The sequence below is a fragment of the Monomorium pharaonis genome, chromosome 2, assembly GCF_013373865.1.
Source record: "Monomorium pharaonis isolate MP-MQ-018 chromosome 2, ASM1337386v2, whole genome shotgun sequence".
Taxonomy (NCBI): domain Eukaryota; kingdom Metazoa; phylum Arthropoda; class Insecta; order Hymenoptera; family Formicidae; genus Monomorium; species Monomorium pharaonis.
The window spans coordinates 20,474,838-20,501,459 of NC_050468.1; the positions used below are offsets into that span (position 1 = coordinate 20,474,838).

General features: G+C 34.1%; 1 protein-coding gene across 4 annotated transcripts; it reads left to right on the forward strand.

The window, feature by feature from the left end:
- Positions 1-206: 206 nt before the first annotated feature.
- LOC105831291 (protein abrupt) lies at positions 207-18,364 on the forward strand. Of its 4 annotated transcripts, none has more exons than XM_012671315.3 (9): positions 208-544; positions 1,730-1,924; positions 2,011-2,265; positions 2,372-2,507; positions 2,651-2,722; positions 14,762-14,937; positions 15,118-15,337; positions 15,460-15,574; positions 16,726-18,364. In XM_012671315.3, exons 1-9 carry the CDS (start codon positions 356-358, stop codon positions 16,775-16,777), a joined length of 1,410 nt encoding a protein of 469 aa, XP_012526769.1. In that variant the 5' UTR covers positions 208-355; the 3' UTR covers positions 16,778-18,364. The 4 variants fall into 4 exon arrangements, with proteins under 4 accessions (XP_028050015.1, XP_012526769.1, XP_028050009.1 ...); XM_028194213.2 differs by having other exon boundaries at positions 209-544; positions 16,732-18,364; XM_028194214.2 differs by lacking the exons at positions 14,762-14,937; positions 15,118-15,337; positions 15,460-15,574; positions 16,726-18,364 and adding an exon at positions 13,381-14,475 and having other exon boundaries at positions 207-544.
- Positions 18,365-26,622: the final 8,258 nt, after the last annotated feature.

Genomic DNA, 26,622 nt, shown 5'->3' on the forward strand with positions numbered 1-26,622 from the left:
GCCGAGATACGTACGAGCTGATTTTTTTTTCTGTCTACCGGCGCGTAGATTCGGTCGCTGCGAACGAATAGCTCGCGAGCACCGAGACTCGCGCCGTTGATTCGCGCGTTCCGCGAGGCGCGACCGCCGTTCCGGTGCCTAGAGAATTTTTCTGCCCGACGGCTGGCAACCTGGATATCGATTGTCATTATTTATATCGTACGTTTCCTCTTCAGTCATCGATTCACTTTTTACATTTTACATTTTTACAGTAATGAGAGAGTTAAGTTTTTCCCACGGGCGTATGGTACTCTAAGTTAGCCCCCACATGTGTGATCATAGGTGTTGTTGAAGGGGAGTCGAGTGTGTGAAGAGAATGACGGATAGCCAGCAGCAGTTTTGCTTGCGGTGGAATAACTTTCAGGCGAACATCACGAGCCAGTTCGAGGCGCTGCGAGATGACGAGGACTTCGTCGACGTTACCTTCGCGTGCGACGGCAGGCGGCTCCAGGCGCACAAGGTCGTCCTCTCCGCGTGCAGCCCTTACTTCAAGGAGCTGTTCAAGGTTAGAAAACCATTTTCTTCCCGCTCCCCACCTTAGACGACGGTATCCCGCCCCTCTGTCCCCCGCCTTCCCCTGCCTCCCCTGTTCCCGTTATCCTTCCTCCCCCTTTCGTCCTCCGCCGGCAGCCATCCGCCCTCCACCTCCCCCTCCCTATTTCCCCGCCCGGCGTCTCTTCTCCCCTCTCTACCACCCGTTCCTCCCTGCTCCTCTTCGAGCGCGCGCGCGCGCGCGTGATCGTGTGTGCGTGTGTCTGTGCGCGCGCCATGGATGCGTGGGTATGCGCACGTAACATGTATGCATTTCCTTCGTCTCATCTCGCGATGAATAATTCCAAAATTACACAATATCTATTTACATGACGACCTCTCACGCGCCTTATCTTCTTCGTTTCGAGCCACAGGCTCCTTTTTCGAGTTGTGCACACAGTTACGTCATTACGACATGCATCTACTCTTCCGGCCACCCGCCCACCCTCCTCCTCCTCCTCCTCCTCCTCCTCCTCCTCCTCCTCCTCTCCCCCCTCCCCTTTCGCGCGACCACGCCGAATAAAATTTATAATTGCTGCCCGGCAATTAACGCGCTGGCGAGGCAGGGGAGTCGATAAACGGCAGACGGCTTCGGCCACATACGTTTGTTCAATGAGCGATATTCGCGCTATTGGAGACGAAATTATCCAACCGTAATCTGCACTCTTATCTCTTGTATGTTTTTTTACTTTTTTCAGAAGATGTGATTGACTGCAATTATCTAAATGATATGAATTACAATATTGAACTGAAATTGAGATGAAATAATAGATGCCTGAGGGTTTTAAAGATATTTGCTTGATCCTATAATAATATCTGAGACGAAAATTAAATATGCAAGACTGAATTGTATTAATGCTAGTAATGCTAGCCAGTTTTTTTTTGTTTTTTTTTTTCAAGATTTATTTCCCATGATTTTGTAATCACTATTAAAAAAGTATAAAAAACATCGTAGAATAGCTAATTTTATTGAGAGTTATATAATAATACATATATCTGATATTTTTAAGAAAACAATTATGATAACTTTGTTCACAACTTGTTTTTTTTATCTTGTTAAATTATTTCCACTTTTCTTGACAAACACCTATGTAACATTTATGTGAAACCTGCGTGTAACATATGATTAATAACCCCATATGTGGGATTTATTTTGCAGACAAATCCTTGCAAGCATCCAATAATTTTCATGCGGGATGTTGAGTTCGAACATTTACAGTCGTTATTGGAATTTATGTATGCTGGAGAGGTGAATATCTCGCAAGCAGAGTTACCTACATTTCTACGTACTGCTGAATCTCTTCAAATTCGTGGCCTCACCGACTCCCAAAGTAATCAGCACAACAACGAAAAGGTGTGTTTAGCGCAAGTTTGATATGCATGGCGTGTGGTGTTGTAATGTGCATTACAATATCTAATTTTGTTTAAAATAATTTGTAGCATTTGAAGACAAATAACATCCACGCATCAAACGGCCGTGATCTGATCTCTCCGAGCTTTGACGATGAACGCAGTAAAACTCCACCACCTTCGAGCCCTCCACCACTGAAAAGGCTGTGTAAAAGAAGTGATTCACCTCCAGTTTCTAGTCCAGCACCCACTGTGCCGCCTTGTGCTACCATTGCACCACGTTCGCGCCCACTTATCGAGCCTCAAGTTCAGCTCGATTGTTACAAAGATCTCGATATTGTTGAGGTACTTTATGCTGCGCTGTATTTGTATATGTGTTTTTAATATCTGTCTCATGTATATAAACAGACAGAGATTCTTACAATTATTAAAATGTGCTCGATATTTTTAGCCAAAAATAGAATTACCTGAATATGGCAGTGATGAAGATTGCTCACCTAAACAGGAAGCTAATACATTGCCCAGTGGATTTCTCAGCTTGGATAGTGGTATGGAAGTGTTACCATCTTATCCATCATCTTATCAAGGTAATTTAGTTTCGAATATATTTAAAAGTAAACATTTTATTCCATAAAATTATTTCTCTAATTGAATTTTAATCTTTCTCTTTGAAAATCCATTTATCGAAGACATCAAATTTCTAAAATTCATATTATCGTTTCTATTTTAGGAAACCAAAATGTAGAAGGAGGAATGCCAGGTCCATCACATGGAAGTACGGAATTAAATCAGGATCAGCAAGGTGAGTCAAAATTTATATTATTTCTTGGTAGTGCGAGCACCATTACAAACAGCAACAACCTAGCCATTACATCACAAATGTCAAATGTGAGTAGAAACAAGGAAGCAGAAAGGAATCTTGATGGTTTGAAATGGTAAGCTCGTGAGTAGCTCGGTAGGTCTTGGTAGGTGGTAGGAGACATTTGACACTCGGAGGCTGTAACACGCCTGAGTCCACAGAGTGCAGTTTGCAGTTAAGCAGCTGTGTTGTATGAACGTTACCGAGATAGCCCGGAAACTCGAATCATTAACAATTAAGTCCTGCGTGTACATATTCAAAAAAACAACCCCATCCCATTATGCTTTATAATCTTTTGTTTTCCTGCTTCACGTGTATATTAATGCATATAATACATATACATGTATACATATACACTAGATTTCCCTAATAAAATGTTTAATATAGAAAGAATAATTGCTTATTAAAAAAGTTAACGCTCAGACAATATTATCAACGAGGACTAGTTCATAATCATTTGCTTTCTTGTTTACTAATAATTTAAATGCTATTGTGACAAGTTTTTAAATTGGCTTGTACATATTGCTTCAAATTATATCAATGTAACTTCGATTAGATGATTAGTGCCATACATTTTTTATGCACATTATATTAAAGACTAGTTATTGATAAGTAAACAAGTAAAAGTGCAATATTCCGGATTATATCTATAAATGTATCTCTGTGATTATCCTGTATCATTATATATTCATTATACTCATGTATTTGTTTTTAATTCATGTAAAATTATTTTTAACTGCTGTCTCCTTTTTTGATTGTAACAAAATCAAATATTATGAATAATCAAAAGATCTACATTCATCAAACATTAATCTTATTTAATAATTTACAACTAATAATAAAAGTCATTATGCTACCACATATCAAAATAAATTGCAATATGTGTCTACATGTTTGTAATAAATGTCTAATCTTTTGTTTAGAAATATTAAATCTACATAGAATACAAAAACAAGGTGTAATAGACATGCAAAACAAGACTGTCACTAATTTACTGATTCTCATTATTCATCGAGTCATGCTTACCATTGTTTTCAAACTATATGTTTTTTCTTACTGCATTACCATTGTTTTGTCTGCCAAACATATTTGACTCATTGCATCCTTGCAAGTGATACTCTTGCGGGGGGATCCTTTTTGTACTGTACCATGCAGGCAGCAAAAATTGGGTAGCGCTAAATAGGGTTGTTTGCTGGTTGTTGCTGTCCTGTGGTGGGTGGTATCATTCTGATATTATACGTGGTGTGACAAGGCGTGGTGCTATGCTGTGGTAACGTGCAATGCTGTGGGCTGCTACCGGTTAGAGCAAGTTGTGTGTGTGTTGCAGCTGACCTGCGTAAACTGCACTCGCTGGACCCACGCCCCTGTCCTGTGTGCAACCGCATGTACAGTAACTTGTCCAACCTGCGGCAGCACATGCGCCTCATCCACAACCCTCAGAGTGTCACTTGCCCTCTATGTAACAAGCCATTCAAGACCAAGCTGTACCTGAAGCGTCACCTGGTCAGTTTCCACGAACTCAGTGTGGCAGACAGGCAACGTCAGGAAGAGATCTACCAGCATCAAGTTAAGGTTCAGGTCCAGGGACAGGGACAGGGACAAACGCAGGTTCAGGGAGGAGCTCAAGCTCAGACCCAAACACAAGTTCAGGCTCAAACACAAGCTCAGATACAAGCTCAGACTCAGGTGGATAATAAGGTGCTTTTAACGGCTCCTACCCCACCTGCCCGAGGTACTACTACCGAGGAAGGTGGGGTTAGTGGTGGTGGGAGCACCACAGAACCAAAGCTCAGATCGTATCAGACACAGGCTGACGATAATGCTTATCCGGTAGAGGTAGCGCAGATTGGTGATTCAAAGCATTTTGCTAGTGCGATGTTGCAATTCGATGCTACGTATCACTAATGTGTGTACAGGATTTATTTATTTTTTAAACTATCGCGCCCAGTATCATTTTGTGATATAGCAACAAGAATCGAGTTTATCTCTTTATTGTTTAGTGAACTTGTGATTCAATAGGAAACGTATCTTCGTAGTTGACCGACAAATAGATAGAAATAACGTTAACGACACAAGGCTGATTCCGTATTTAATAACAGGTCCTGCGCGCTCAAGTGCGCGCAGATGTATAACTTATAATTTTTAATCTTTTGAAATAGTTATATGCAATTCTTGTCACACGAACGCAAGTGGAGGACAAGATGTCAAATCCGATTGACGGTCGCGTACTTGATTGTTTTCGTCCGTAATAAGACACGCCTACATAGATCATTCGAATGATCATTCATACGAAGGTCGACAATGTATATAGGTTTGGGAGACTAGTTTACGTATAAAAGTCCCGTGCCTATTCATCGTAAAGATGAACGCTGATGAGGGAGAGAACGATAAAAAAAAAATGCCGATGGTGGAGCAGCCATCCCACCTCGTACTGATAATTCTGCAGCCGGATACTTGTTGTTTTATTTAATGCTATACAGTGTTATACAGACTACAGATATTTACTACAATATTATATTCTTACAGAGGATTATATTTACTTTATTATTGCAACGCAATGTGCAATGACATAGCTCGTACATGATATATTTTTCACATGCATACATTGCAATATACAGCCAATTGACAGCTCAACAGAGTAATAATATTTATTATTAACAGTTATCAACAAACCGTGATCGCAATAATGCAGCAGATTGAATTTAACAATATATAATAAGAAGGCAATGTCTCTGCTGGTTTCTTGTTTTTAAGTGTAGAAGGCTTGTTTTTTAAGTACTTCTACCTCAATAGTATCAATATTTATGGAAATAAGAATGCTTATTTCAGTTTTTATTTTTGTAGAAGGAATCATAATACTCTCATAATATTTATATAAATATATAAGAATTAGAATTTTGAGTTTATATGTATTGAGTTTTTAATTTATTTTTACTTTTATTGGGATATAATTTTTATAAAATATTTTAAATATTTAGTCACTATTATCATTTATGCATCAAGAAACGCGGTTTGCGTCAGTTTCATACATGTGCAATAACTTTGTTAGAGACACTGCATAACTTTTACAGGAAAGAGAAGGCTTTTATTAATAGCATATTTTTATTTCAAAAATTGATGTGTATTATAATTTTAATATACCTATATATTATATACTTATAACATATACATATACTTTTAATTTCCGATGATTCTGATAATCATGAGTTTCTACTTCTTCCTATTATATGCAATTGGTCTTTGTTATCTTTAATAAAATATTCAGTTTTAGCTTTCTATAAAAGTAAACCAGCATAGATATCTGCCACACAATTCCATAGCCATAGTACCACACAGTACAACACTCAGGATCTTTTATATTATATTTTACAGATGACAATAGTTCCATAAGTACGATTTATAATAACGATTCTAGGAAATGAGGGCACAGGGTATGTTCCCTAGAATCGTAACTTTTTAAGTCGTACCATTCATATAACAGGCTCCTTACCTCACATACAATCAAATTACTAAACAGATGCAGCTATATATTATTATAATATATTTACATACAACAACTTACAATAGTACTGGGACGTTGCAACGACTGCAACTAAACACAGATTATCGATATTATACAAACGGTTTTTATTATCTGTTATTACATTGGTAAGTGATTGCAATGTTTTTTTACAAGTTAAATGTACTACGAATATACATTCAAGATTTTTGTTTACGATATGAATAGATGCCCAGCACAACTGACAATTAGTACCGAAATAAGATTAGATTATAAATGTTGCATATCATATTATAATATTGTTATACATTTGCCAAGCAGTGTTACATTCATCAACTCTCAGGCTTCGGATCATATACGGACTTTATTTCGCTTTTTAACGATACTTGAAGTCTTTCTTGTAATATATTTTTATTATAATATCATATATATAATATATATTAGAATTATATATATATATATATATATATATATATGTATATATATAATGTCTAATATATATTTTATCATGTATATATTACATATAATGTGGCTACGTTCCTTTTGGCATTTACAGCGTTTGTAAGCATCATTTGTTTTTGTTTAATATTTAATGAACAACAAGAATAAAATAATGCTCAACACTGCGCGACAAAGGGAACATAGTTAATGTATAACATTATGTTATATGTGATATTCATATAATTATATAAATGGAAATCCTGCAATTATTAATTTATATGATATAATATATTTTGTAGAACAAGAGATAGATATTTTTTCTATATCATTTCATAAAGTATCACATTTCTCGTTCTACTGCTAGCTTACTTTTTTGTGTTGGCAATAAATAATCTATAATTTATATTATTTGTAAGAGTATTATTTATATTATTAACTGCTTTCGATATTTGCTTTTAATTATTATGGTATCTACTCGATCCTTTGCCTGAGATCCATATACTGTGTATATCAGAGTGATGTGTTACAGAATGTCACATAATAGTAAGCATCATTTGACAGGCCGGACTTCGCTGGGCATTAAAACCGGTTACCTAGCTAATATCACAATACAATTTCAAACATTCACTGTTATAATTGCGATTATATTACGAATTCAAATGGTGTGCAAAAGCATTCCGCAGCACGGAGACAACAAAAAACAGAAAACAAGAAAAGTTAAAAAAAAAGAAAGAAAGAAAGCAAAAAGGAATCGAAACGATAAACGACATTATCGATCGAACGAGCACACAGCTAATAGAAGAAAAAAACTTTGCATAGTATTTTTTTTGGGTCTAACAATGCAATTTACCATATATAAAATGAGAAAAGGGAGATTCACGACATACACCGTGTCGAGAGAAATATCTTTTAGTGATGAAATACAAACAGTACTTGCCATTTTTCCAAAAGAACTCGATGAGTAGGTACAGCAAGCTCACTGAAAGGGAAAAGTATCTTTTATCTGCGATAATAAGTTTTAACTTTATCCTACTGCGATTTAGCATTTGTATCATGCGTTGTTACGACTATTATTATTGCTATTACGATAACTACTACCGCTATTATTATCAATATCAATACCACTATTATTACTACTACTACTACTACTACTACTACTATTACTATTACTACTACTATTACTACTGTCCTACTACGATTACTATTATTATCGCCGTTAATCCAAAAATTTTGGACACATGTGTATTGTCTCGAGAATGCTTTGTGTTCGAAAAAGATTTATATTATCGGTTTCCTGCGTCACACGTAACGTCGTGCGTCGCTTTTTTCGATCATAAAAACTTATATTTTAGCGCATTTAATTATATGTTGTATATATGTAAATTATTATGGAATTTGTATGCGCGTCACAAAAAAAGGTAAATAACTCGTGTATTCGATCGCTAGCTGTTACAAATATAGGTGTAGCTATAAGAAACATTACTTTAATGGAAGGCGATAGAAGGTTTCTCTTTTAAACGATGGACATCTTTCTATTTTTTTTGTTCATAGTATTGCGAAGTGTTTTTCGCAACTGCAATTTGATTTACATTATTATTTATTCAGTAATTTAAAATGAAAAATTTACTTCTAGTCATCAAAATTGATTTTTTCATACATTCGGTCAATTTTGTATTATTTGGAATTTGGTTATTGTCAGTATTAATATTTTAGAATTAATACCTAAATTAAAAGAAATTAGTAGTATTAAAATATTTTGAGAAAATATTTTTTGGAGAGATATTTTGTACTTTGTTTTGGAAAGTATTTTTTTCGAATATTTCTAATAGACTGTTGTTTTTTAAGATTAGATGTTTTTAATATATTCTTTAAGTCTATTTTCAATTAATATATGTATTATAGTTTAAGAAAAGTCCAGTGTGCAAAAATATGTAGTACTTAATACTTTTAATTATCATCTTGTTATTATTTTATGATTAAAATCGTATTATTAATTCTTAAAAATAAACTTTCAATTCTCTATGTTGACATATGAGATTGGCATAAATTTATAGGTAGAATTTTATGCATGAGAGTGTAATAGTGTAATAACACTATTTTTAAAATAAGGCTATTGACCTATTGAGAAGAAAGGTAGAAGTGAACATTAAAATGATAATAATATTACTCAAATATAACAAAAAATACGTCGTGATGTCTTCGTTCGAATGAGAAACCGCATTTTTTAAATGCAAAATAGTCCACGTAATTTTTTATCTAAATTCTGTTCCGATCGTTATGTCGATCCTTTACGAGTGTACTTTTTTCAAAAATATATAAGCTTAAGAAGGGATAGAGTTAGATTTTAGTACGCTCGGGAGGCAAAAGTGCGAAATTTTCGATGTAAATAGCGGCAATTTTTCCAATATGACCGTATCGAGGAATATTTCGCTTCTAAAGTAGTCACACGCTAATATTTAAGTATGATATTTATTCGAATCATGGCGTATCCGAAGTAAGTTATTCTCTAAGTAAACGGGTAGGTCAATAGCGGTCTCGTGCTATCCCACGTATGATTATATAATGGCAATCGCAAAAGTATACATACGACTGATTTTCAATGAGTGCGAGTGTGAGTGCGCGATATGATACTGAATTAAAACGTAAGAAAGAAAAAAAGAGGAAAGAAGAAGAAGTGAAGTACAGTAGCTTGTACTTGGCGGAATTTCTGAACAGATAATTGATGAGAAAATTCGTATCGGCTTCCTCTTTGTCACGCGTGAAAGAAAAAAAGTATCGCATATATGCAAAAAATGACCTACCGAGATTCTCGATAGAAACTTTAAGATCATACACATGGAAAGTGTTGAATTTACCGTAGATTTATGATATATTTTAAAATATAGCAAGATAAATTTTTTTTATATTTAATAATTCACAATTAAATCTTACATCCAGGTTTGACTGCTGTCAATGATCATATTAATTAATTAATAATAATAATAATTTAATAATTATGGACTCATTTAGAAAAAAAATTTAATAATTATGAATAAACACGCTTTTGTTAGTTCCTATCGGGATACTCTTTAGGTGTAGCAATTTTGTAGCAACAAAAATGATAGAATAAAGAAAAAAATCGATGAAGTGCTCTTTTTAGGCTGATCGTATGGGTTCTACGAAAGTGACTTATTATTGGCTTAATGTAAACGCGACGGAAGTTGGCGGACGAAAGTGCAAATTCTCCGATTTACGCTTTAAGATATAGATCTTCTTCTTTTTCAACAAGCAATTATCTGGACAGAATGAGCTCTGCATCAAAAAAAGAAAACTTGAATTCATAACGCATACATTTACCGAGAGATGTATATTTTACTTTCGGCTAACGCTCCCGCTAAATATTTTCTCCATAAGGATTTGATACGCCACGATTATTTATTTATTACAACTATGCGGCACTGCGTTATATTTAACTGACTAGCAGTCGGTGATGGGCGCAAAGTGGTTTGACAGTATTTGGATACATGTGCAGACGTTACGAAATTGAATCTGTTTTTATTATGGGACAATTTACATATTTTTGCAGATTTGACACTAGTGTCGTAAAAGAAAGGAATATATTAGACAATATGTAAATTTTTACTTCCAATAATATGATAAATAATTTCGATCGATTTTTATATATTATAAAATCAGCATAAGTGTGCCGATAGCAGCATAACTTGCAGATATAATATCTTCATATTTTTCTACGATGTATCTTTTTACTCGTATTTCTTTTATTTTATACATCAGATACGATTTTTGTTTAGAAACATTTAGAAGTAGTTATATATATGAAAACTGTATACGTGCGCATGTATCCGTTAATAGCCCAACACTACAAGTAGCTTAAGCATCTTTGAGCTTGCATCAAGTACGCTTGCAATTTACTGCACATATGCTGCACTTAATTTATCGGAGATTATCTGGAGCAAGACTTGAACCTTTGTGCATGAATATGTGACGCAAACGCAATTTGACTTATCTCTTTGCAATTATTGCGTAAAGGAAGCGCAAGGGAAGGGGGGGGGGGGAGAAGGAGAGAAAATTCTTGTGACTGTTGTGAATGGCGAAGAAATTGTACAGAGGCTATTTCCATTTCGTTTTTCGTTATAAATAGCTCTTACGTTACTTTTTAAGTTTCTAACGTTGTGTCATCACGATCGTAAGGGAGAAATTTTTTTAAGTGGATATTCGGAAGGATTAGTGCAAAACACGTGATATTTGTGAAAATAAATAGTATTATATGTTGCCGTCCATTTTTTAATATGGTAGTGTGATTTAATTTACTTTAATCTGTACTGATGTTGATTATTTACGAAATATTTTGACATATAAAAAGAAATTGTTTCGTGTCGCGTAAATCGGACAATTTATATTAAGAGTGGCGTTCAATTGTCTTACTATGGGAATGTAAATTATACTAGAATAAATAACAAATTTAGTTCTAAATTAAAATAATATTACAATTTTGAATTGAGTCGTTTATTTTCAAAGAATTAGGTATTGATTATATCACTAGCTTATTTGTCTCATCTGTTGTTCGATTAGTTGCCACGTGAAAAAGAGTTTTATTTTGTTATTATTTTAAAAATCTGTTCTAAAAAAAAATGCAAATGCACAAATGGTTATCTCAAAGAAAGCTTGCGAAGGATGGCGCGGCATTGTCGAGTCGCATCACGTATAAACCCTATACATGTATACAACGTGCGTTAATTTCGCTAGCGACAGGTGCATCAAGTAGTCATAGATTTGTAATCAAGTGTGCTTTCCACCTCGCTCCCGCGTTTTTTGCGACACGCAGACAACACTCGAGTCTCATCGGTTCAATCGCAATGTCGAGTGACGGGGCCGTCCCCGTCGTTACTCTATTCGGCAAGATGAGGTCTCTCGCAGCTCTCGCAAAATACGACACTAAGCATAATCCTATCATAATAGCGATGTTCCTATCTTACGTTCGTGTTTTTGTACGTGTTCCGATCGCGAAAAAAAAAGAAGAGGAAAGGCAAACTATATTCCGCGAACCTTCTCGGCTACGAAAATTGAAGTACTCGTCGAATAATCGCGAGGCTTTCCGTTTGGCTTAGCGCAATATCCCCCGTCGTAGCGACTCGTTCTGTACCCGAAATTTTGTCAAATGATACATTTGAATAAAGTAATTCACATTTGTACGGAATATGCATTGCATTATTTTTACGAGATTGCCTAAAGAGGAAGAAGATGAAGTACATCGCACTCAACCTTGAATCACAATACACTACACAGTATACTTTACACAGCATCTCTATATTTTTTTTCTAAACACATACAGCATATTTCTAAACATAACTGAAAAGAGTTTGGTAAAAATAATGGGGTCTAGATGATAGTTCCTATGCTTTGGTGAAATAGTTTCGATTAAATATTTAGTCAATAAAATATTTAGTAATATTTAGTAACCTTTTTTAGTAATCGATTGCTTACTATTAGTGTTTGTATAAAATTATTTAGATAATTATTTAGATGAAAAAATGGTTTTACTTAGAATATATATTATTAGAATGTGTTTATTAGATATCTTATATAAAAAAAGTGTTATCCTTTTCAAATTATCTGAGTTAATGTGAACAATAAATATGAAATATTGTCCTTATATATTATTTCTGCTTCCTAAGTTACTATTCTTAACAGGAGAATTTTTTTTAATTAACAATGGATGATTCGAAAAGTTTTATAAGAAATTTTATCAGTCATAATGTGAGTTACATATTCTATTTATATTTTTAATTTTTATTTTTATTTGCCTATTGATTCAAAGAAACGAGAGAAAGAGAACATGCTTTTAATTCAGTCAGTTTATTTGAAGAAATTTCGCATTTAAGAAATAAAAGTTTATAAATAAAAATATTATTTATATATCCTAAATTATTTTGTTCAATAGCATTACTATCATAAAATATCTAGTATCTAGATATAAAATATAATTTTATTTTTTATCAAGACAAATTTGCATTAAAATTATCCTTATTAAATCTAAAATACGTTTACATGTAATTTCTTTTTGATTTTTATTTAAATAATTTTAAGTTATCTAACTCAACACTGGTTACTATTACTATATTTGATTAATATAATATAATCAATGAATAGTACTAAATATACACTTATATTAATCAAATATTTAATTAAAATTATATCACCACAAAGCTTGATTATTGTTACTAAACTCTTTTTTTCAGTGTACATATTTCAAAATATATATCATTAAGCAAATATATATTATTAAAATATGTTGGGGTATTTGCCGATATAATGGACACGTTCGAAATAGCACATCTACATTAAGACAACAACGGCGATGTCCGGAGAAAAATTTTTAGGGTATCCTAACTGAAACTTCAATTTAAGGGATTCGAGTTTCACGCATCACCTCAAGATATTGCTATATCGTAATTGTCTGACGCTCAGGGATTCGAATTTAGACTGTGAGTCCTCAATTTTAACAGCGAGAAACGAGAGAAGATGTTGAGGAATGAGGAGAGAGAAAAGAGAGAAAGAGAGAGAAAAAGATGAATAGAGGAGGCGGAGGGTGATTGTTGGCGGACGGCCGACACGGATGGACGGAGAAACTAATCTAGATTGGTCGGCTGGTGTGTTGCAGCCAGCGGTTTCGATATGGAGGCAGCAGCAGGGCCATCATCATCATCATCATCATCAGCGATGTCGGCGATAACGATATCGAGTGTTTCCGGCGCCGTGGAGCCGGTCAGCACTTGGGATACCCCGCGGCCTTGCCCGCGCTGCGGCCGCTTCTACAGCAACAACAGTAATCTACGCAGACATCTCCGAGCGGCCCACGCAACCGCCCCTGACCTCCTCGAGCTGACGTCGCTACAAGGACGGAAGACCCTGGTGATCCTGCAAAACCTGATCGCCGACGCCACCTCCAAAGTCGAAGGACCGTAACTATGGTCGAGGTGCTGACGGATCGGTCAGGTCGGGACAGTTTCGACAACGAGGTGGTCTTCGTCAGATAGATATCCCCGCTGTTCTTAAATTGTAACGTCAAACGGACTTGAGCCGACGAGTGATTCTCAACATCGAAGATGGATCGTCAGGGCATTATTGACAGACATCACAGTGCGAGCACGATATATCACTTATCAGTATATAACTTTTTAAATATAAAATTAAGTGTTTAATAGAAAATAATGGAAAAGTTGTCTCTTAGTTAAATATGTAAAAAGAAGTTGTCAAGATGGACAGTGAAGCTGTTGCTCGACTTTCTTTTAGAGAGATAAGTTGCATGGACTCTATGGAAATTTGATTGCTGATGGAAAGTTTATGGTGTTTTATTTTAAGTTTATCCTCTTCATAATGATCCGCGCAATGGTTGATTTATTGATTAGAAGATTGTTAGAAGACAGTGTGACAAAATATTCAAGTAACAACAATACTTCATGAAAATGTGTTGCTATATAATACCATAGAATAAGTGAAATTGGTTTATTTTGCCTGCAAAAGCATTCCTGTGACTTTTTCAAGTGACATATAATTGTTAAGTTGTGATTTCTATATTTTGATACTATATACTAAATACAGGAATATACTGTATACAGTTTAAACATTATGCTGAATTTGATAAGTTAAGAGAATACATTGTCATCTTTTTACATTTAAAAAAAAAAGAAATAAAAGCATCTCGGAGAGCAGCATGCATGCGTGTTCGGCTATCCCAAGAGATTTTGTTAGTCGACATTCTGGGTTTTTTTTTATTAAACCACCTTAGAGCACTTTTTCCTCACTTATTCGTATGTTGTACATTGCTATGAAATGTAGCTTCTAAATATTGTTTATAAAAGATTAGTGTAATATTTCCTGCAACAACAATCATCGATCTTGATGCGTTTGGCATACGCCGCAGAGATAAGCTGCTACATAATGGTAACAGGTGAAGCCGACATTTTTTTCCCAAAAGGTTTATACGACGCTCGAGAATGACGAAATTAAAATTCATGCCCTTTTGCAATTGATGATTGCAGCCCGAAGAGTACGTCGCGGTAGGCCGCGGCTCGGAACCAGAGGTGGCAAACACCCATCGCCGTCCGTTCACAGAAACTCGCCCTCCAGGAGCGATTGGCTACCCTTGGACATGAGAACCACTCCGCCCGCGATGCCCGCCTTCCGTGGATTCGAGGAGTCATCATCGGACGGAGTGGTCAGTAAATCTATCCATTCAATACAAACTACATTACACACACAAATATGCATTTATCTTTATAGAATATTCGTGGTTTGAGTACTTTTCATATATATTTTTATATTTTTAGAAATATATAAATAATAATAATGCTACTGTCTACAGAATGCTAATCCGTTACTCTCATGCTTCTTGCAGGTCCACTTGGGTGAGGGTATAGCCGTATGCGAGGAACAACTAAGAGCCGTCAAGTGGAGCGATTATCGCAAGTTGACGCGTGGATTAGCCGCGATATTGTTCAGCCCGACGGAGCTGGCGACATGCTCCGTCACCGGTCAACGTTGGAGCCGTGCCGGCACGGCTACTGAACGTCCTGTGAAGCCTGCCCTCGACAAGGCTAAGGTCCAAGCCATTATATGTGAGTGCGCGATGAGATAAGCGAGCTTATGTCGAATAACACACGTCCGAAGACATTCTTTTCCGGGCGTTACAAATCTCTCTTTTTAAGCATTAACTTAATTCATATCCTCGTCATTGCAGCTTACGTAACATCGAGGTTTCCGTCAGTAGACGTTAGCAGCGTGAAACAGGTTTTGGCGTACAAGTGCAAAGAGAACTCTACCGCTCTCAAGATGAAGTCTATACGATACATATGGTAAGCCTCGATGGTCCTTTTATCAGTTTATCACTGTTCACTTTATCACTCATTGCTTAGGTTGAGAAATAGCGTTCACTTGTAACACTGCACTGAGAAAAGAAAGCTGTTAATTTGAAAATTTTTCAACTTGATCAAATTTCTTCAGTTCAAGTATTTATTCATTTAATTTAAATACATGGAAGTTCAATTCAAGTATTTATATATTCGACTGAAATATATAAATATTTTAATTGAAGAAATTTATTATAATTAAGTTGAAAAATTTAACCAAATTGTAACTTTGAAATTGACTTTTTTCTCAGTGTGGTAGAAAAAAGTAATGGTAATTTGTTACTATTATTTTTTTGTAACAATTATTACTTTTTTCTGTGACGATGACAAATTTTATCAGTTACTCTTGTCGTTACTTTGTAAACAAACAGTACATGCATGTGGACTGTGTCGTGAATAATCATAACTACTATAGATTTCGTACTGAATTGGTGAAATAGTGAAATATACAAATGGATCTAAAAAAAATAGATCTCTCTAAAAAAATAGTCAAAAAATTTCCGCGAAAAAAAAACAAAAAATTGTTCTTTTTAATAAAGTTGAGAAAAAATTGAGATAGATTCAATAAAAATGTTTATTTAAAAGGTGTACCTATAGAAATATCATTTGAAATAAGTATTAATAAGATTTATTTTACATTTTGATATGTCATGTCATCAAAAATAAATTTCTTATTTTCTATTGTTTATTTACTATTTTTTATTTTGTACTTTTAAGAAATAAAAAATAGTAAAGAAGAAGAACAGAAAAGAGAAAAATCTTATTATCTTATTATCTTTTTATCCATAACATATTAAAATATAAAATAAATTTTTTTTCAAGTAATTATATAACAAAGTTATAAATACCATTTGCTTTTTTATATTTATTATATAAAACTTATTTTAAATAGTATTTTATAGAAAAATCCTTTAAATAAATGTTTCTATTACTATTTGAACTACCTATTTTCTCCAGCACAGTTTTAAATAACGGTAGCGCGTTACTTTTAAAATAATATTTTTAATCTTCGCTAGCTGGATTTTACACATGGCCAAAATCATATGCGAAAATCAAAGGTCCTATCTTCGTATTCCTTTCGTTTTATCCAATTGCAGCGATAGACAGGACACGGACACGTCATCGCGAGGCGAGTCCGAGGACAAGTGAGAGGGGGTCCAGGGTGCGTGCAGGGTGCAGCCACCCCCTCAATTTCGTCGCGTCCTCCCGCACCCTCCATCCGATACGATCCACTCGTCGCAGCGCTCCCGGGTCCAGCGAGGCCATGGCGATTATCGTAACAATAATAACAATCAGTGCGTCGACGGACGCACCTCATGGCGTAATCGCGAGGAAGGGCACAGAGGCGACTCGTCTCCCATGCAGGCAGGTCTTGAAAAGTTGATGCCTCTGCACACACTTCACGGCGCATTTCATTCCACCCTACGAACGGCGACGGCCTCGTACATTTAATCGCTGGTTTTTAATCACCAGCCGCATCGATCGAGATCTAATCCTAAAAGGGTAGGACGGAAGAAAAGCGGAAAGATTATGGATCGTTTCCATATATGGTCTCTAAACGATACTATAACGTTATTCAACGTTTATTAACTTTCTTTACCTCTTTTTTTGCCGTGAAAATTCCCGGGAATTTCTACGGCAGGAACAATTTCGACTTTTTCTCGTATGTTCCGTAAAGAAAGAGAAAGAAAAGAGAGAGAGATTAACATGCTTCTAAAAAAATATAAAGGTTACACCGGAAATGCGGTTTGTGAAGCACAAGCACGGTAGATAAATACAGATGAATAAAATGACAAGTTCGCGTGAAGTAGTAAAAATGCGTTGTTTTGAGAGTAGAAAAAATTAAGAAGGGTGGAAATGAGTGATCGTTCGGTTATATATGTAGCAGCAAGATTAGTCGTGTTATATAGAGTTTTAAGTCATCGAGTACTCCCAGTATACGCATCATTTTTTAAAGCTGCTGGCTGTCTTGTAGTGATTCAAATTATTCGTATTTACAAATCCCGGTTAACAGCTCTGAAAAATTTGATATACTTCGAGTAGAATAGAGAATATCGTTAATATCGGGCTTACATTTTAAGATGTACTTTCGAATGTCCGTATCGTGAATTTTTTAGAATGAAGTAATAATATACCTACGGTGAAGTGTTTTCTTAGTTTTATTCTCATTTTAATAACAATAGCGTACGATGTCATAGAGTGTTTTTTAATCATCTTTTCACTCTTTGATTAATTATTTGAAAGATACAATTAGAGTGAGAGAGGCGCAGGTGGAGAAACATTGGTTTTATGAGCATTGATTTGGTTCGCAATACGAACATTCGATTGTAAATAAAGAGTTAAGAAAACTCAAGTTAATGAGACGCGATTATTACATGGCTTGCCGGAGAAAAAAATCGTCCCTTCGCGTATGCGCTTTCTCTTGGTAACAGGTAAGTCTGTCACGCGGTATATTTCTTTTTTGTGCAATAACGTGGATCCTTCGTGCGACACGTAAAAAAGAAAAGAGAAGGAATGGTGCAGATGTAAAAGAGATGCATTACAGAATGCAATGAACGAAGGGACGTTTCTGCGTGCAAGAACATATGTATATTAGGGGAATTTATTTGGTTTTGGCTGTGAGCTGCGACCACATACGAAGGAGGAGATCCGTGTGGGTTTAATGAAAGAGAACGCACCCTTCCAGAGTGAAGGCGGGTGATAAATAGTGAGAAGGCAATATTATAAAGAAAACAAGAATTAAGAAATGTTATTAAAAAAAAAATAGTATGGTCGGACGGAGCAGTCCGATCCTACCGGGATACAAGGGTAGACTTTCACATAGAGTATGCCTAATATATAAATACATAGTATATAAATGTATAAAAATACAGAATAATATAAATATATTATAAATATTATATAGTAATATATATTACTATATTTAATATATATTATTAACGAAATAGATGAACTTATATATTATTTGTTGGGAGAGCATATTACATATATTACACATATTTAATATATTTAGGATATTTATTTGTTGATTTGGTGATATATATATATATATATATATATACACACATATATATAATATATATGATTTTTATAAAGATGGCGCGCGCGCGGCATGGAGAGGCCGGCCTATAAAAGCGTTTCAAAAAAAAAAAAAGAAAAAAATAATCACAGCAAAGAAAATGGGTGCAGATTTTACCGATGATATGTATATTGTATATGACATATAATAATTGAATGAAGTGTTCTCGCACGATTGCACGATTTTGTCTATCTGATCGTTACACGTATATAACGGAACAGTTCGATCAACGTATACAAGTGCGATCGTGCAAAATTGTCTTCTAAAAAAGAGGTTTTAACAATTTTTTCTCATCTAGCGGAACAGTCATATGCGATTTACCGAAATTAGCGATGACTGATTAAGCCCGGTTCAGCTGGTCATTAACGGCGAGAGCAGAGGAATGAGTTTTAAAAAAGTCGCACGTAAAGTAACAGTGACAAGAAAAAAATGTTTTCGAGTTTAATTGCAATCAAGTTTCTTAATGGGTGGTATTAAAAGTGTTATTAAAGAGCGGGAATTAAACGTAGTATGCACTGTGATTTGTTACTGCTCGTTTAACGAAAACTAATCGAACAGCCTAAGATAAGAGCAATCCTTTTATCGCTGGCCTAACGTTACTTATAATCTAAGAGGTCCAATCGATATAATGCTTTCTCTTTTATCGCTTAGATCTACATTAAGGAAATTATATTTTGTTTATATGACTTAGGCTTTCTTTTTCTTTAATTTAATCGTATACGGGTTAGAACGGAAAGAGTATTTAATTTAACGTAATTAATGTATTTTAATTTAGACGCTATGAAAGAGAGAGAAGAAATATTTTGGGTGAAGAGCAGGTGAGAAACACTGAATCGGCCTTAATTACGATACTCACTACTCAGTCTATTGCAGAAACGCTCTCGAAGTGACGACGCGTGTGTGTATACATACGTACATATATTCATGCACATTGCATACGCGCATACATACTCTCATATTCATATATACACTCAGTCACGCTGTAAGCTCCCGTGTTTGCGAATTTGCGCATTGACGAGACACTGGAATGATTGAACTTCTTGTCCGTTTTCTGTTTTTTTTTTTGTTTTTTTTTTAGGTATGTGAAATAAAAAGTTTTTCGCACAAAAGAAAAAAAATTTTTGATAATTCTCGTAGTAAAGAACTTTTTTTTGCAAATTGATTTGCAAATTGAAAAAATTGAAATTGCTAAGAATAAATAAACTTTGTTGATTAATCGCTGAAGACCAATTGGAGGTTTACTTAAGAAATGTCATATATTGCTGTTATTATTATACTCCACTTTCGCTCTGATAACGAGAAACGTAATCAAAGTAAATAACGAAACAACATGGCACGTGGCGAAAGATATGTATTCATTATTCAATTCTAATTAATGTAATTTACTTCATATTGTGTGATAAAGTTTGATATTGTCACTTCGGCGATGCTGTTTGCTCCGCAGTAATACGTTTCGTCTTCTCGCTGATTGAAACTTCTATCTTAATTTTGTTTTTTCTTTCTTTTTCGTAAAATGCAATTTTCCTTTGTCAATTTTGGTAAAGTATCGCGGGTTCGCATCCCTTCGTGCTTACACGTGTGCTGCATACAGAGCATGCGAAAGACACAGTAGAGGTACATCGTTTTGATTCTTCGATCGTTCACGTAGTCACTCGCCCTCCCCAGAGTAGACGAATATGTGCTTGTAAATAGTCACCGAATGTTATACGATTGCAAAATAAATAAAACGAAATAATTAACGACGGTACGAAGCACAGCGGGAGAGGAGGGGCTTCTCCCGTGAAGTGAAACCCCACGTGTTACCAAGCGCCTACGATTATACGATTAGCGGTGTTGCTCTGAACCGAGAATGGACCTCGCGTGCAAGTCACAAAGAATTAGAGTATATCGCATCAATCTCGACTTTTTTCGATTAAAGTCCAGAGCGAAACAGGTGCAGGATACAGAAGACGAACGGAGCGTCTTCGGTTAAATCGTTTAAGAAGACACCGAGTGCCAATGCGGGGCCTACGAAAAATTTCAGAGTCCACTTCTCTTTTCGGATCACAGGAGAGTAGCGCGGTGCATATTTACCTGTGTACTATAAGCACAGTATACCGTATAAACAGAAACTAATTTCCAACGAAAAATATTAAAGGAATAACGGGATCGTTATACAACATTTACGCGTATGGGTAGCTCGCGGAGTAGATTTAGAAATAAAAAGGAAAGGGTATCGAAATCGGTGGAGTTAAATGCGAGCGAAGGTGGAAGATGAAGGGAGAAAGGGAAGATAGAGGGTTGACTGGACAAGTAATATACTCCATGCCTTATAACAATAGTAATGTAAAAGTATGCATAAGCATAAATAGATCTATTTAACTAGCGAGTTAAGAATTAGAAAGAGAGAGAGAGAGAGAGAAAGAGAAAGAGAGATTGTATTGCTCTGGCGCACCCGGCGATGGGAACTAGGTTCGTTAAGGCGAAAACGGAAAACAATACTTATTTGTCGTGGCAGATGCGTACGCGGATAAAAGAAGCAGAGGTTCATCGTAATATTAATAAATTTTCAAACGCGACGTCTTGAATTCCCAGCGCTCCGTGCGCGACTCTTTGTATAAATGACAGATGAACGCTAATCGAAATATTTGGACGAACAAAAGTGCACGGCGATCGAAAAACTAACGAGTTTCCTATAGATTATATTACATCTGCAAATTCATTTATGCTGATTGGGGAGGGGGGGGGCGGTATCGAACGATGCATTTCTAAACGAGCGTATAATAATTTGAGAACCGATAAAATAAATGTAAGGGAAAACATAGAAATCAAGAACGAAAATATCGAGAATTGGGCCGATACGCACCTGTTTCATTCGTCGTGCGCTTTCGTTCCTTTCAATCGTAGTGAGTAGTGAGCATCCCTAAGCGTAGTAGGGAAAGTGATGCCGCTAAGTCGAACGATGCTGCGTGATTTGGTTTAGTTTTTAACGTTTTTATCGCTTTACCACGGGTCGAGACGAAGTAACGGCGAGGGGGGGAGAGGGAAAAAGAAATTGAGCTAGACTTACATGTCGCAGATTATGGCTTTGTATGCTTTGAATAATTTTTTTGCAGTTTCGTTTTGTTTCGACTATTTGAATTGTTTATTATTCGCGTATTACATTTCTTTATTGGAAAATAGATTTAGTATGGGTGATATTAGTACTTCCGGTCAAAATTTCCACGATGCTCTTAGGGCTTACATTATTTAGGAATCGTGGCTGCAGTGCAAATGTTTCTGGATTGTGGATTCGCATCATTGTTGAATTAGCAACGAAGTTCAAGTATCAGCGACAAGAGAGAGTGTCACTAGCTGGTATTATGATTTCTCCTATATATACACGCGCAACATCAATTACGAGCAGTTTGCCCAAAGATAATCGCATGTCTTATGGTTACCATGTAATAGAACACAATCGAGCGCTTTATCCCGTAAGTAACGCGTAGTCCCTGAAAGCTGTGAAAAAAAAAAACGATAGCGACGAAACCAATCGTTAAATATTTATTTAGTAGCGCGCGATTCATTTAATAGGCGATAAGTCATCCTGATGGATGTTTCTTTTTTTTTTTTTTGTCAAACCTAATTCGTTGAATATTAACCATAAATAACACAATTTACTTACAGAGAAAAGCTGTAAGAGAAGCTGGCAGAGGACCTTGCATGTGATAACAATCGATTTGTATTTAATTTATTACGTATTCATTTGAACATTTATAAATTTGACATACGTATTTATATTGTTTAGGAATTATTATGAATTTATATATCAATGCTTATATGAATATAAGAAGATAAAAATTAATTAGTAGGATATTTTTAAATGATTATTTTGTTTTTTTCTACGTGAACGGTTCCCAGTCAGGATCTTCTTACGCTGTTTAGGGTTGAAGCCCTTGTCTAGACTATTTCATACTCATAGCATCGGCGAATAAGTTTCTGGGAATTTTTCTTGAGAAACTGGGCAATAAATGTCGTTATTGGAAGATTTTTCCCGTAAAGAATTAGGAATTTATTGGCGAACTTTGTGCGCGATTTTAACAGTAGTTTTCCAAAGAGACATTTCTGAGAAACTATTCGCCAGGAACAGTAGCGTCACGTGGTAATAATTTTTATTTGCACTAGGGTACCCATTTTGTTTATCAATTTATTTTAATAGATTAACAGAAATTCTGCTTGCGAGAAAATTATAAAATAATCATTACCAAGTAATTTACAAGAAACGATATATCTACTTAGCGGAGTCTTTATTTTTAAATCACTTAAACTTAATACTCTTCAATACTTGATGGAATCCCTGGAAAAAACATTACGAACGTTCACTGTTCAATCGAATCGGGAATTAATACGAGGGACTATTCCGATAAATTATGCGATATATATCCCACTTTACAACGCTTTTTCAGGGATTGCTCTAGTTAGATAAGTGGTGGAAGGTGAAATGCAATTTATATACACTATAATTCTTAGAGTAACGGTAGAACTGCGATGAAAAATATATACCGCTGAGCGGCTAGTGAAACGTATTTATGCAATAATAGAGTAATAAGTAGAAAAGTGCATAAACGAATATTCACGCGCGAATGTCTCGAAAGAGTTATTTTAACAGCGATTGAAAATCGTGAACCACGTGACGCGCTTTCCTTTGAAACTGTTGGCAATATCGTCGAGGGAACTTCGAGGATCGAGATCGAGGGAGGGGGTTATGCCGTACTCGATCTTCGTGTAATATTCCCACGATTGTGATACGCTATAATAATCGTCAGACATCTTAATCCGTTAGCGCGGCTTATTGTTCTGATTTGTTGTGTCATTTCGAACTTCTGTGTTATTTTTAATAAATCTATGGATTATTTTGTTTCCACGCTTATCTTTATTTCCGCTCGATCCCGGATTTTCGGTTCCTCTAATTCGGTTCCTCTGGTTCTTCGTTTCTTGTTTTTTTTTTATTTTTATTTAGTTTTTATAATTTATTTTTACGGAAACGAAGCGGTTAAAGTAAGAGCTGTTTGCTTCTCGTAAATATTGCAACAGACAGGCAGGCGCAGGAGGAAGAGAAAAGATTATTTAGCAATTGTAAAGCCAATGTCTAATTTCGGCGGCTACATCTAAATTTCGCTATTTCGCTATATTTCTATGGTAAATTTTTTTTAAATTAATGTACCACTTGTATAAATTAATATATATTTTTAATTTATATCTAATGTTACACGATTTCGATCGATCAGTTTATTCAAAAGTTATCGCGCAGCTTAGTTCGTTCTCAGAGAGGCATTATCTTCAAGTCAATGCACGAAACAGCAGCAATAAGCAGCGATATTATTAATTAGATATATAGCGTTTGTCGAAAAGCGCCAAGAAAGTGATCCAAGACGAACGTTAGACATTGCGCTTGCCGATCGAGCGCCAGCGATTCGGTGAACTCGCAAAGACGTAAACTTTGATCCTGATTTTGTGTTGACTACTATGTACATACGAGATAGCAAAAGCAGATTTGAAAATAGAATATAAGAACAATAAGAAAAATGTTATGGATATTAAAATTGTATGATTATACAAAACGATGCTTCTCATAATATGATACAAATTATAATTAAAAAATCATATATAAAGATAGATATATATTATAACAAAAAGATATATCTTTCAAGAAATTTGCAATTGAGAAAGACTTGTTCTTAGTAAAAATTAATGATTTGCTGTAGTTTTTTCATTTTTAATATTAGAAAAGTGACTATGAAATATTTAGTGTGAAATCTAATTAAATTAAATTAATATAATTAATTTAATCAATAAGTTATATGAAGGTTACAGCATTAATAAAAATTAATAAAAGATAAAATTATTGTTTATCTGTTTTATTGTAATGTTCAATATTTGATAAAGAAAATTTAATTCAGTCGCTAATATGTCATCTTGCGAAATTTTTTCGTTAAGGGGATAATCGGAAATAAATTTCGTAAAGGATAATGTTTCTTTTAAACAAATCTAATGTAAATGGTTATTTTCAATAATTATTCTCGTATAAAAATAAACGGATTATCAAAGTATACCGGCGAAGTTCGCCTGGCGCGGCGCTCTAACGGCTTTAAATAATACCGTAATTGTGATAAAAATAGTTAATTAGTAGGTAAACGTTACATATATGATGTAACGATCGTCGAAGCGATTACAACGATGATCTACGACGGTAGATAAGAAGCAGATTATCGCGAGTAAAAAAATATAAATGCATACAGGGATGATAAAGATATTACGTAAGGGATAAAAATCATTGCGTATAATCGATTATTAAGCGATCAGATAGTTTATAAGATTCGTAGACCAGTGATAGGTAGAGAAGTATATATAACATATTAACGAATATCGGACTACCACTGCGACATAAACGAGTAAACGATGTACTTATACATATACATTAGTCAATGTTCAATGTTGAGATATTTATCTGAAATAAAATACATATACGTTGTTTACACCATATTGTCTACGTAAAAACATCATTTTTCTCATGTTCTAGATAAGAATTCCCTTTATTTTTTATTTAAAACAAAATATTATGCACTTTAAATGTCTTTTATTAGATTCCTTGAATTAGATTTCATGACAGAATTCTGTTTATTTATAATTTGATGTATCGTGTATTATGTGTGTATATTTACGTAATTATTTTGCATTATGAATTAAAAAGATTTTAATGTTAAATTAAAACTATAAATATAAATTAAATATAAACTACAAATATAAATATAATATGCGTGGCAGTAAATAGGAAGGCAATATTAGGCAGTGGACAATCGAGGGGACGATATGTTGAAGAAATTAATTAGCAATAAATAAAGCTTATATATTTTTTATTATATTTAAATAATTAGTTTTTGAGTTCGCTGGTTTCATTTGGTATATTAAAGTTTTTACTTGAACAATAATAAATTTTTTTAATGGCATAATTAAAAAAACTGCAAAATAGAATGCCACACTGCCTTTGTGTGGCATTATTATTTATTATTACTTGCCACTTTAATATTATTTAGCTTTACATTTAATTTAAATTTTATTTAAATTTAATTTTAATTTAATATTTTTAATTAACTCTCATAATACTTTTTGTGATATTTGATATGCAATTAACTTAATTTTGTAAAAAGTCATATAAATCGTATTTTACTAAATCATATAAGACACTCTTCTAAATAAAGTCAAGTTTTTTATAGAATGTTAGAAAATATTTCAAAGATATACACTTTTAAATAGTGCGACGGATCTCCATAATATTATAAAAATTAAATTTCAACTAAAAATTTTTTTTAATTTAAATTTAAATTAAATTAAAAACTGTTCTATTGTAATTATTTAGGACAGTTACTTTAGTAGATTTAAAATCTACTTTAAATATTCCATCATTCGCATGCATCGGAATTTATAAGAAAATTCTATTTATAGTATTATATACTACAGGAAATATATTAAAAACATCGTAATGTATGTATATTTACACACAAACATTTATATGTAAAATATATATCAAAATAATTTTATATATACATATAATTTAAATTCTAACGCTTTTATTTTTAATTTTAAATAATTTTAAACGCTTTTAATTTTAAATATATATTATAATAATTATATATATATATATATATATAATTATTATAATATATATTTAAAATTAAAAGCGTTTATATATATATATATATATATAATATATATATATATATATAATATTATTGAACGTTTAAATATCATTTAGCAAAATGATTTGATAAAATATATTATTGATTCAAAAAAGAAGCCAACAATGTGGAACACATTTATTGACAATAAACTTTATTGTAAATCTTGCTTTGAGTTTAACAATAAAAATGATTCATCGTGAATGATATCTTAATATGTC